General features: G+C 45.0%; 1 protein-coding gene across 2 annotated transcripts in view; it reads right to left on the minus strand.

Annotated features, from left to right (window-relative positions):
* Positions 1–12,888, minus strand: part of Adgrb3 (adhesion G protein-coupled receptor B3) — a 466,475-nt gene that overhangs the window by 27,575 nt on the left and 426,012 nt on the right. For both annotated transcript variants that reach the window (XM_090338496.1, XM_090338497.1), the window contains exons 24-26: positions 9,803–9,901; positions 9,332–9,503; positions 116–211 (exon numbers count right to left, since the gene is read on the minus strand). In XM_090338496.1, the coding sequence (XP_090194622.1) occupies positions 116–211; positions 9,332–9,503; positions 9,803–9,901 (367 nt within the window). The remainder of the gene's footprint in view (positions 1–115; positions 212–9,331; positions 9,504–9,802; positions 9,902–12,888) is intronic.

Consider the following 12,888-nt stretch of genomic DNA (forward strand, 5'->3'; position numbering starts at 1 on the left):
ATACCGAGGCACTGAATCTAGTGTGAGATTTAATACTGTTTCTAACAGGAGATTTTTTTTTTCTCTTGAGAAGTCCTGGCGTAATAAACAATGGGAAAGAAAAATAAAAGCTCACCATGATTTGCGCATGCCCGTTAGGGAAGGAGCTTGCAGAATCGGCACCTATTGGGTCCTGGCAGTTTCTCAGTCGACATCTGAAGGCATCCTGCACCTGCAGCGAGGGATTGGAACTGTGAGTTTTCCTTCTCTGGTAAGGATGACCCTGGCCACACTGGCCACAGACCATGAGCGAGTGGCCACCTTTGTTCTTAGGAGTGAGTTCTCACCACAAGGCTGGAGCCCGGGAATTTGTGCAAGGAAATTCATCAGAAGGCTGGGGACTCCTGGCTTGTGAAATGGCCACCTCAGGCTCAATCCTAACAGTTCCTGCCAGAGGGCGGGTCTGTTCCCACCAGCCACTGTCTCCAGGAGGACTGGATACTGGGAGAGCTTTAAGAGGTGTGAAGGAGGAGACCACTTAGTGAGTTTTCCTTTCATGTCTCCTATAAAAAGACTTCCAATGAGTCTATTTCTGGTCTCCCTTCAAGGGCTGTGATCTGAAACCAGGACATAATAAAACCAAACTTCTCTACTTGTGGTTGATTATCTTGTGAGGAAAAAAAAAGCCACTTCACATAGCCAAACATCCATTAATAATCAGATTCTTAAGTTCTAAGAACATTATGCTAATTCCTTCATTTCTAAAAAAGCTCAGGAACTAGGAATTACCGGAGAGCAGATGGCACTGATAATTGCTCTGGGGCCTGGCGCCTATGGGTCCATCCCTGTCTCTGGGCTCATCCTGAGCTCATGCTCCCATCAGCTGCTCTTACCCCTACCTTGCGCAAGCTCTGCCCAGGACACCCAGGTCCACCCTGTTTTTCTGATTCTGTGGTGCCCACTCTGCCTTCCTCATCTATTGCTATCTGTTCTGCTGGATGGAAGCCAGCCATTGTGGATGTTGTCTTTCCCCTGGTTTCCTGGAGCACCAGTCACAGTGATGCCCGAGATCTTCACTTTGGGGCAGTACAGAAATGTATCGTGTTGTCACCGTTGGATGTGCATGACACAGGTGTTCAGAATCACTTCAGCCTCTCCACAACACCGTAACGCAAACTTGGGAAGAACTTCTGCATGCACTCACTCCATCCCGTGACGGCACAGCACTGGTCAGCTCAGCACAACTCTAACCTGGTGGCTCTGCATGACAGCTGTGGAGCTGGGACATGAGCAGGGCATTACTTGTGTGTGCCTGTGTGTGTGTGTGTGTGTGTGTGTGTGTGTGTGTGTGTGTGCCAGTAATAGGCCTTGAATTTGCAGTCTGGCTCTCTTGTGTGGCTTTGTGGCTCAAGGCTGGTGCTATCCTACACCTGCAGGATTTTGCTGGTTAGGGGTAACAGTCTCATGGACTTTTCTGCCAGGCTGACTCCAAGCCTGAATCCTTAGGTCTCAACCACCTGAGTAGCTAGAGTTACAGGTGTGACCCACCACATCTAGCAATTCTGATATTTCTGAATCTTGGGTTTCCTGTGAAAAAAAGGAGAAGCTGCCTGCTGGAACCCAGCAAGGGCATTCATTTCCCATTTCTCTTATTTAAGCGTGTTGGTACACAGCACAAACCCAGTTTTCTCTAAGGAGTGGGGGTGTCTAGAAAATACAGCCTCATGAGTCAGGTTCCTTCAGTGGGAAGCAGTTCAAGCTCAATGCCTAGAAAGTGTCACATTAATAAGAGAAAAGTAGTGATGCATCTTCTATTTGCCAGGCTATCACTTTTTCTGTGATATAGAAATTTAAATTGGAGAAATATACATTTCTCAAAAAATAATACATTTTTAGAGGAAAAAAATAACCACTAAGAGCCAACATTGGAAAGACAAGTAAACGTTAATTTTGTGCTAGTATCCTAAGGCAATTGGTAAAGAAGAAAAATTTACAATAGAATATTAAAAACTAAGAGACATTGTTTTCGGAGTCGTCACATGAGGTTCCTTTCAAATTGATTCCTAAATATTAGTATATATAAAACTGGAAATACTGTGAAAATATTAAGTGTAAATCAACTGGTCCTCACTAACCATATTCTATTTCAAAACCTTCAGGTTATAGAAGTATATTTTCAACTAAAAATAAAATGTGGTAAAGCAGTTTGGATATAAGTTTCTCTTAAACATCACTACCTAGTGGCTTGAAAGAATACAGGAAATTTCTTTCAGAAAACACACACAATGTGTGCCACACATATCTAAACACACCTACACTCATGATACATGTACATAACATACATACCTATATACACAAGCACATGCATACACACATTTAATATTTTCAACTACCTAACTCCCAAATATAATGACAGGCAAGACCTTTCTTCCCTAGAGAGTGCTACCAGAAGAAATACAAAGTGGAAGGCATCAATACTCCCCAGTGAAGTCAGGCCATTTGGGGACTATGACAAAACCCACAATTTAAGTCTTAGATTCTGTAACACTTTTAATGACATTGATAACGCTTAGCCAGAAAGATTCATGGGAGGGATTTCATTTGATTACAGACAGTTATTTTTTATTTAAAATATATTTAAAACACAGAGGTAATCTGTGTGCTTAAATGTCCATCAAACCCCCTCAGGGAAAACAGCCAGGCTAGATTTCATACACAACAACAAAAAGACCCACATCAACAAAAAGGCCAGGCTGGACCTGGGAAAGGCCTCCTTACTTGGAAATGCTTGGCTAGTTAATTGAATTTGCTTTTCTGTTCTTTTTTAGTAATATCTTTTAAGTGGTTATTTTCTGCTCATTATCTCTAAGTAGTTTCAATTCAACATGTGAGTTTATGAGCACAATGCATGTTGACTGGTGTCACACTGTCTATTGAGTTATTGAATCATGGATTATCTAGCAAGAAGTAGAGTCTTATCCTCATTATAACACTTTGTGCAAATAATCACATACACAGTAGTAGGCAGTAATGGTTTTTTGATTTTGTGGAGAACATAGGAAGTATAACCATTGTAACTGAATTTCTGTGAAATTAACCTTTTAAAGAACTTAAGACCAGTAAGTACAATTGTTAAATAAGCTTATTCAGAGCGATTATTGTTTAATGTTAATTATGGCACAGGAAATATCTGAATTCCTGAGGGATGCAGCAGTAAGAAACACATACAGAACTGTCTTGGGTATTTAGAGAACTCAAATGCAGGTTGCTAAATAAAGAAAATACTAACAAGAGGCATGAATCCTGCTGACACCATGAGGTCATGAAGGCTGCCTCTTAAGAATGATGAGAAAAACACCACTAAATTGGATCTGGCTGCCTCTGCCTGAGGCTGCTCAAAAACTGCCTGAAAAGCCTGAAACTTCACATCAGGTGGGAGGACAGAGGTGGAGAGGAGGGTGGAGGTGTGTGTGGGTGGAGGGGAGGGTGGAGGTGGGATGGGTGGAGGGAAGGTGGAGGTGGAGTGGGTGGAGGGGAGGATGTGGGTGGGTGGAGAGGAGGATGCAGGGGTGGGTGGGTGGAGGGGAGGGTGGAGGTGGGTAGGTAGAGAGGAGGATGGAGGTGGGGTGGGTGGAGAGTACAGGTGGATGTTGGGTGGAGGGTGCAGGTGGATGCCTGGTGCAGAAGCTATCTGGGCCACCTCCCTCTCCAGTCAGTCCCCACAGGAGGAGGCAGTGGGTGTTTCAGCCACAAGGTGAGAGAGTCTAATTCTCTCCTGAAGACAGCTGGCATGGTGTCCCCATGGAATTTTGCACAGAATGTAGAGATTGCCAGGGTCAAGATGGAGCTTGTGTGCCAGGTCTGCTACGTGGAGAAAGCTGGCAGGGGAGAGCTGCTGGGTGGGAAATGACACTGTGTTTAGCTCCCAGCTAATCTTTACCTAGAAAACACATTATGTCCAGCTACTCTTCCATATTTCTTCATCTGAGAACATGGTTGTAAGCTAGAAAAGTAAATTTTGTTCTTTCCTTATTATTCCATTTACTAATACTTGTTTAATCTTCAAGTAATTTCTGTTTTTCGACTCAGTAATTAAGATTTTCCAATTGTTGTGTGTTTTTAAGTATTTAAGGAAGCTTACTCTAACACCTCTTTGAGTCAGGTGCGCTGCCAGGTGGAGCGAGGTGTTTGTGGGAGTGTTATGGGCCTGGAGTCTGCTGGGGAGGCCCCACGCACCATCCTCCCCAGCAGGCCCCCGACCCCACACCAGTCCTCCGCAGTAGGGCCCAGGCCCCACAAGCTGACCTCCCCAGCAGGCCCCAGGCCCCATACCCGTCCCTGCCAGCAGGCCCCAGGCTTGTGTCCACCCTAACACCCCTGCCAAAACAAACAAAAAGACAAACACGGCTTTAGTACAAGGATTCTTCTTGCTGGCTAGACATCTACCGGCCTTCTGCAATCTACCTTCTTAAATGGAGGTAAAAATGGGAGAGGTAGGAAGAAATGGGATCCATTTTGTTTCCTGTCCCTTGCTGGGAGCACACAGAGCGTCCAGGCCCTGGGGAAGTGGCTGGCCCAGGAAGGAGCCTCAGAGGCTAAAATCCTCCCTTCTTGGAAGGAGAGCTTGGCCAGACCCCCAGGCTGGGTCCAGAAACCACTTCTTTTTACAAGCGGTGGCCTGCAGCTTCTCGAGGTGGGGACAGCCTGTGGCACTGGCTAAGCCCGGCTGGGACCCCTGTGGGCAGGCCTGGCTATCTGGTACTGATCAGCACTGCACCTTTTTGGTCCCCAGCCAGCCTGCTGGAGCAGAGAGCACCTGTGGATGTGAGGAGATGCCAGCGCCTGGGGCGGGACTCCGGCCTCCACAGGGTGCGGTTTGCAGTACTCCTGCCCAGGAAGCCTCGGAATGGGTGGGTGCCTGGGGAGGAGGCACCAGACCCTGAACAAAGGCCAGCGAGGCCAGGCCCTGGGAAAGGCTGCCTTGTGCTCTCCTCTCAGGTTCGATCCCCCGCTCAGGGGCACATTCTATTAATTATAAGCAAAATGACAAAACCTTCCCATGTATCCTCAGAAACATGAAGGCCTTAGGGGGCTATGTGTCTTTTGACTGTTTTCTGCCCGGGTCAGGCCTCCAACTCCACATCCTCACCCTCCATGTGCCCCGGGGGTGCTGCTTCACAAAGCAGGGCATGCTCTAACCAGAAAGCTCCAAGACATTCTATCCACACGCCTTCAAAGTCACCAGTGAAGTCACCAGCACTGTCCTTCTCCTAATGCAGCAATCTGGGTGTTATTATTATTATTATTATTATTATTATTATTATTACAAGTACCAGAGAAGAATCCAATTCCCTTGCATTTTCCTGAGCCTCCAGTGCATGGAGACCAGAACCTTCCACCTCCTCCACTGCTTGCCCCAGCTTAGCCACCTTCACAGTTAAGCCTTCATAATCTTCAAGGAGGGATGGAGCCCTGGCCTGCAGGTGGAGGGAGGATGGGTGACCCACTGTGGCCCTCGTGAAGACCCGGACCCCATTTCCTGCTCTGTAGTCCAGCCTCAGATCCTGCCATCAATTAAAAACCCATTGTACGGCTGGTCTCAGCCATGAGGAGTCTGTCAGAGCAACTGGCTTCCCTGTTATATGTTCCAAACTACTCAGAATATTGGTTTTGGATTAGATAGCATGCTTGTTTCATAGCTTCACTGCCGGATGCTTGTGAGCTATTTTCCATGTATTCTGCCCCTCCCTTCTTCCCTCTCTTTTTTTTTTGGGGGGGGGGGCTGGTACTGGAGATTGAACTCAGGACCCAAGCACTTCCCCTTAGGTTTTTCTCTCAAGGCTGATGCCCTGCCACGTGCACCAAAGCTCTGCCTCTGGCTTTTTACTGGTGAACTGGAGATAGTGTCTCATGAACTTCCCCTCATTGGCTGATTTTGAACCCCCATCCTCCTCTCTCAGCATCCCGAGTAGCTAGGGTTACAGGTGTAATCACCAGTGCCTGACTTCCCCTGTCTTCTTTATGACAGGAAATGGCCTTCTGTCCAAGGTGGAGGAAGGGAGGGGGAGGAGAGGCAGAGGCCGGGAGAGGACGGATTGAGAACAGTTTTCTTTGTCTTAACTATTCTGCTATAAAAAGGTTAGGATAGGATAAATACCTTGTGCAAGTGCTCAGAAAAGGGCAGAGAGGTCTGGCCAAGTTGTGAGCCAGGCACACAGCCACAGCCACTAGTTCGGGTACCTTCCTTTCCCTTGTATGTAGGGGAAGGCTTTGTTGTGGCTTCATTTGCATTGCAGCCTTGTTATTTCCCCCCTCTGACAGTGAGCTGTAGGATTGTCTTTAAGAGTCAAATGCAGCCAGAGACAGAATGCAAAGAATGTGCCAGCCTGAGGAAGTGGTCTCCTAGCAACGGGAGCTGTTTCAAAGGCTTCATAACTCTGTGTCCTCACATCTCCATAGCGATGTGGAGAATCATAAATGCTGTGTCTTATTATCCGCTTAATTCCAATGGAGTCAAATCGACAATAATGGACAAATGTAGGAAACATGGACATTTGAAGTAACAGATCTTACATTGTTAGCTACTCTCTGAGCTAGCTTCTAAGATACAGGTTTTGTTGCCAAAAAGAAAGGAGGTGTGATAAATCAAATGTCTTGATTTTCATAAACTGTGATTTTCTCTTTTTGTTTTCTCCTTTGTGTCACAACTATCTAGTAAAGCCAGTCAGTAGGAGAAAAAAAAAGTGCTCCAGAAGAAACTATTTTTCAGAAACACAAATTTTGCAAAATGTAAATATTAAGGTACCAGGTCTGGTAATCAAACAGCCAACTACACAATTTTTAAATAATAGTAACATAACTGAGTTGGCAGAGTCAGTGTGGTCACTTCCTTCCTCTCTCCCGATTAGAAATTATTTTTACTCGACTGCACTCACTACAAAGGCACATTTAAAATAAATTATCCTCCACATACATCATTTCCCAATATCAACATTACAATCTTCCTTTTCTCCTTTAACTGTCAGGCTATGTTCCAACTTCCACATCAGACAGGTTACACAAGCTATGGGTCAATCTTTGAAATATTTATGACAAAGGAGGGCAAAACTATGCTAGTGATTTAAAAAAATTCAGGTACCTTTCTTCAAAGTGGCCTGGCTTCGTGTGTGGAAATGTCTGAATAAAACTCTTTGATGTCATAAATATATGCTAATCCCCAAAACAAAATGATAATAAGCATAGAAATAAAAATATATACATTCTAGCTACTCAGGAGATTGAGGATCAAGGTTGGAAAGGCCCCCGGGGTAGAAAAACAGATTCACCAGCAACAATCCAGGTGTGGCTCATGTGGTAGAACACCAGCCTTAAGAGGAGAAAGCCAAGCAAGAGTACAAAGCCCTGAGTTCAAGCCCCAGTACTGGCACAAAAAGAAGAAAACAAGAAAGAAAGGGAGGGAGGGAGGGAAGAAATATGCGTATAAGTACCCCATGTCTAATTCAAAAAGAAACATATTACTATGGTCTTTTTGAGAATTAATGATTCATATGAATTGTCCACAAGAAAATACTATAAAGTGGAAAATCATCAGAGATCAAACAGTATTCCTTGAATCTCCTTGGATTCTCAGAGCAAGGCAGGCAGTTTCAGTCTATGCCTGGTGAGGTCAAGGCCAGCCATGAGCGGTGCAGACACATTGTTCCTGCACCTCAAAGCCTGGCACCTTGGCATCTGTAACTCTGAAACATATCTCCTGTGTTTGTTTTTAGTGACAGTTCCTCTCAAAAGTTCTGAAGGAGACTGGCTCTACATCTGAAATCCAAACATTACAGCGATGTTAAAAAAAAAAAAACAAGAAGGCTATTTGATGTTTAAATGTTGGAACTTAAGAATACTATGGCATATTGTTATTAATTTAGTAGTTATAAAATGATTGAATTTGAACACATCATGGAAAATGTAATGATAATGGAGATAATACCATCTTTTTATTTCTATAAATGCAGGAAACATTTAGCAGAGGAACTTAGACCATGATTTGGATTAATTGCCTTTAGTTCATGTTTTTGGCAGTTAAACATCTAGTTACTAACTACAAAAAAGTTCTGCAGAAAATCAAGAATATTTGTGCCAAGTGTTTTTCTTCTTATATAAGCAGCAAAAGCATGATAACAAGCCCTCAAGATATCTGTCATTCAAAGTCCACATGAGAAACCCTGAGGTGACAGAGAAATCTCCTATTTGAGGTGAGATCAACCCACATGGGCACCGGTATCCATTTACTCCTGAATGCCCTGGGTGATAACAGCCTGAGAGCCCGTGTCAGCATGCCACACAACAACCCTGAGCAGGATCTCCTCCTGAGAGGCATGCCAGTGGCATCCCCAACAGACAATGAACCTCACAAGTGCGGTAAGGAACCTCAGGTCACAGGCCCCGGTTCCACGCCCTATAGGTTCCTTTTATCTTCAAATCTGATGAAAAAAGCTTTAACAAAAATCACTCCTTTTAAGCCAAGGGCTGGTGGCTCACATCTGTAATTCCAGCTATTCAGGAAGCTGAGGTCCCAGGGTGGCAGCTCAAAGCCAGGCCAGACAAAAGGTCATGAGATGCTTATCTCCTGTCCACTTGGTGTGGAGGTGGAACTTAAGCAATAGGACAGCCTTGAGTGAAAAAGTTAAGGGATAGTATCCAGTCCCTGAGTTCAAGCCCTAGTATCAGCATAAAAAGTTAGTCTTCATTTCATTAATTATGTGATTATAATATGATAAGGACCAAGTAATCATTTATTAATCTTCAGCTTTTCTATTTAAAATAAAATTAGAATAAGGCTATGCAGTTATGGAAATCTAGGTCAAGGAATAGGTAAGAAGTCTGTTTGCCTTCCATGAATTTATGTACCTCAACCTGTTATTTCTCAGTGTCAGTCCCAAAGAAGCCTTACAGCTTCGTGTCAGTTTTCAGTGCTGAGCAATTGTTACTGGAGGTCAGCAAGGAAGACCAAAATGTTAAAAATATTGTCAAAAGATTGAAGACTGGAAGAATAAATTATGAAGGCCAGAAGAACTAACTGCTAAAAGTTCTTACTAACTAGCAGAGATATAGATTCTACAATCATCATGTCTCTAACATGTTTGTCAGCAGTGGGTGAGTCTTAGGGGGGACCCCCTGTCAGATAGAGTGGGGATGGTGCCTGGTGAGAGAGCTGGTGGGGTTGGGAGAGACAAGGGAGGATGATGGAGAGAGAGAGAGCATCGATTACAGAACACCGCACTCGTGGGTGACAGGCTGGGTGGAACCCCTGTGTACAACCACTTAAAGAGCCATGAACTAGAGTGACTGGGACCCTTACCTCTCGGCGAAGGATGCAGTGGACCATGACTATGACAAAGCCTTGCAGAGAGTCAAACACCGCGAAGAGAATCTGAAACAGTATGGAGCGCTTATCGGTCATGGCCAGCACAGCAGACATCCACGTCAGAGCCAGGAGGGGCAGCACCACGCAGGAGCTCCACAGCGAGGCCCTGAGGGGAGACCATAGCCCATCACCCAGTGCCCACTGCAGCGCCAGCCACCCCAGCTCCACTCTCTGTAAAGCACTCAGGATGTGGGACCGAGACAGGGTCCTGGGAGCCCGCACACAGAGAACATGTCCACATGCCACTTGTTTCTAGGGGCTGTCCCGCAAAAGTTACGAAGCTGATGGGCACCAATACACCTTTACATGATAGCAAAGGCAGTACTTGTAAAAAATCACCAGAGCAGCATTTTCTCACTCGCACTGTAAAGATTTGCAACAAGAGGATGTGAAGGAGAGACTGACATGGCATTGCTGGCGGTGGTGGCCGACAGAGCTGTTGTAGAGACGACTCCACACTTGGCACATCTGAGCGTCAGACCGCTGTGAGGCTCACTCATCTGGCTGTAAGCAAACACAACAGGGCACTGAGAAGTCACCGGAAAAACGCGCTGCACAAAGGTCTATCCATAGGCACACATACTCAAGATGGTTTTCACAATGCATCCATGTTTACCTCTTAGTAACCTGGGTATGCAAGGCAATTTTCTATCACTTTTTTCATAAATGATCCTATGTCTGCAGATCAAAATTGTTCAGTACACTGAATTAAACCCAAGCTAGGCATGGACAGATATAACGAGAAAGCCCTTCCTTCACACCCTGCAGTTATATGTAGAGAACTTTTATTTGCAGAAGGCACATTTACATCTTTTAAAAATGCACATTCACTGTATAAGTCCATCCTGGTAAGTATACACTATATACACATAGTTATCTATGCCTATCTATTATCTCTTTCATCTACATTCTCTATCTATCTATCATCTCTATGGAAGATGTAGATCATATCACAACAGGTTCATATTTTGAATTTTCTTTTAGCTTCAATTACTGTCCATATTTTGGGATGAAAATTGATGAAATTTTAATTGAACTGTCCATATTTTGGGTTGAAAATTGATGAAATTTTAATTGAACTGTCCATATTTTGGGATGAAAATTAGCAAATGAAAATTGATGAAATTTTAATTGATAATATGAAAAACAAGAATCTTCTGCTTCAAGAGAATACATTTAACATGATTAAGTTCAAAATGTTCTTTCTGAACATTTGTTGTAGTGTTTAACCTAACAGCATTTAAATGATTTCTACTGTGCTAGGTTTTGGGGTTTTTTTTTGCCAGTCTTGGGGGCTTGAACTCAGGGCTTGGGCCCTGTCTTTGGACACTTTTTGCTCAAGGCTAGTGCTCTTCCATTTTAGCCTTTTCTGTGTATATGATACTGAGGACTCGAACCCAGAGCTTCATACATGCGAGGCAAGTACTTTACCACTAGGCTATGCTCCCAGCCAGTGCTAGGAGATCTTTGAGGTAAATTCATATGCAAACAATTCTGGTGTTATTACTACAGCTTAGAAGCAAACCATGCTATACAGAGACACTTGATATGTGTTTGCTTGAGGGGAAAAATTCCTTGAAAAATGATGTTTGTTGGAATATAAACCTATTAGGAAAATTGAAAAGAAATTACTTGAATCAAAATTCAAAACACTCTAATCATTTTCTATGATGTATTTCTTGAGTTCGCTTTCACCCTGAGGTTTCGAAGTAATATTATAATGGCGTTATCTGTATCTGTATCTGTATATCTTTGTCTGTCTTTATGTATCTTCTCTGGCTCTATCATCTTTCTATATCTATATATCATCTATACTATCTACATTGTATCTACTTATATATAGACAGGAGAGAATACATTAACATGTGGAATGACTATTAAGTATTTGTGAATAGTTTTAGTTGAGATACTGTGTCTGAGAAGAGGGAGCCTGGCGGCTGATCTCGTGAGAACAGAGCTTGGGCTGTTGGGAGGGGGAGCCATGTGCCTGAACCCGCATCCCTGCCTAGACTACTCCACTTACATGCACTGGTAGTCGTGCCGCTCTGTGTGTGCAAGGCCCAGTGGGCAAGCCATGGGCATGTCAATGCTCTCCCCAAGAGGAGAACTAGACCAGCTCCCAGGGGCCACAGGCTCTGCCCATCTGCTCCCAATCCTGGCAGCATCTCCAAGAGAATCAACTGAGGAACCTGGTGCTATCATCCTCTGAGGCTCCCCTCCTCACCCTCATCCCATTGTGATCTTTGGTTTTCTTCCCAGAGGTCCTGGGGTTTGAAGCTACAGCTCTGAACTGACTAGGCAGGTCCCTCTACCACTGGAACCAGCCCTCCAGCCCTCAGCTATTTTCCAGGTAGGGCCAGCCCTTGTACTGCAATCCTGCTGCTTACATTCCTGCACAGGCAGGACCCTACCTGCTGGTAGAGATGGGGTCTCACTTAGCTTTTGCCTGGGCTGGCTCACATCATGGACCCAACTGGGCCCCACATGGTGGGAGTACATGTGTGAGCTGCCAGTCCTGGCCAGAATCCGGGACATGGAGCTGGCCTGCCTACCTCAGCCTCCTTTCCTAGAACAGCTGCTGCTGGCAGTGAGGCATTACGTCTACTCCTTGGCTGGCACACCCTTCCACATTGCATGTGCCACAGTCATCAGGAACTGAGGGGAGGCTGGCAAGGCATCTCGCTCCAAGGTGCTCCAAGGGAGACAGCTGCCAAGCCCCTTGGTAGAGCATCGAGTACTCTCTGCTGACATCAAGTGCTATCCTGTCCACTCAAACCCCTTACCCACACTGGCTTATCCCTCTGGTAGCAGTGCCAGGCCTGCTCTTCATGCGTGGCGTGTTCTCACTTGATTAATGTGGCATCTGCACCTGGGGGATTCTCTCCAACCTCTACCTTACAGAAGTGCTGGGTGTCCAGCCCTGGGTCCTGGATGCCAAACGTCTATACAGCCAACAGCGAGAGGGCATGTGCACACGGCATCACTGCAAACCCCTTCTAGCCACAACATTGCCTAGCAACAGGGATGCCACCAATCTCCACGTCTCACCACTCAGCGAGCTGAGCCACGGGGTTCAGCTCAGCCATGTGAAGGTACAGGGGAAACTAAGCTAGATTGTGATAAGGACTGTCCCGCGGGGAGGAAAGAGAACTCCAGGAACTGTACCATTACAGTTCTACTGTTTCAGAGGAATAATATCCAATTTTTAAATCAACAGTCATTCAGTTTAGTCTTTTACTAGGGAAGGAGAGGCCTAGGTTATCTTACCGTGTATAAAGATTTAAAACCGAAAGGACTTGAAATTCTCACCAATAAGTGATCAACTAGCATGATCATAAATAACGTATTTCAAAAAAGAGATCAACTGCAGGATTGGGTGGTGAGTTATGGTAGTCTTCTGCCAGTGTTTAGAGTCATCGGTCTCAGGTCAGACCTGCTTCACAGTGACGTGTGCTTTCCTGACGTCCTAGCTTCTGACCCACAGGTGGACA

The sequence above is a fragment of the Megascapheus bottae genome, chromosome 8 (genome assembly GCF_031878675.1).
Source record: "Megascapheus bottae isolate mThoBot1 chromosome 8, mThoBot2.hap1, whole genome shotgun sequence".
Lineage (NCBI taxonomy): Eukaryota > Metazoa > Chordata > Mammalia > Rodentia > Geomyidae > Megascapheus > Megascapheus bottae.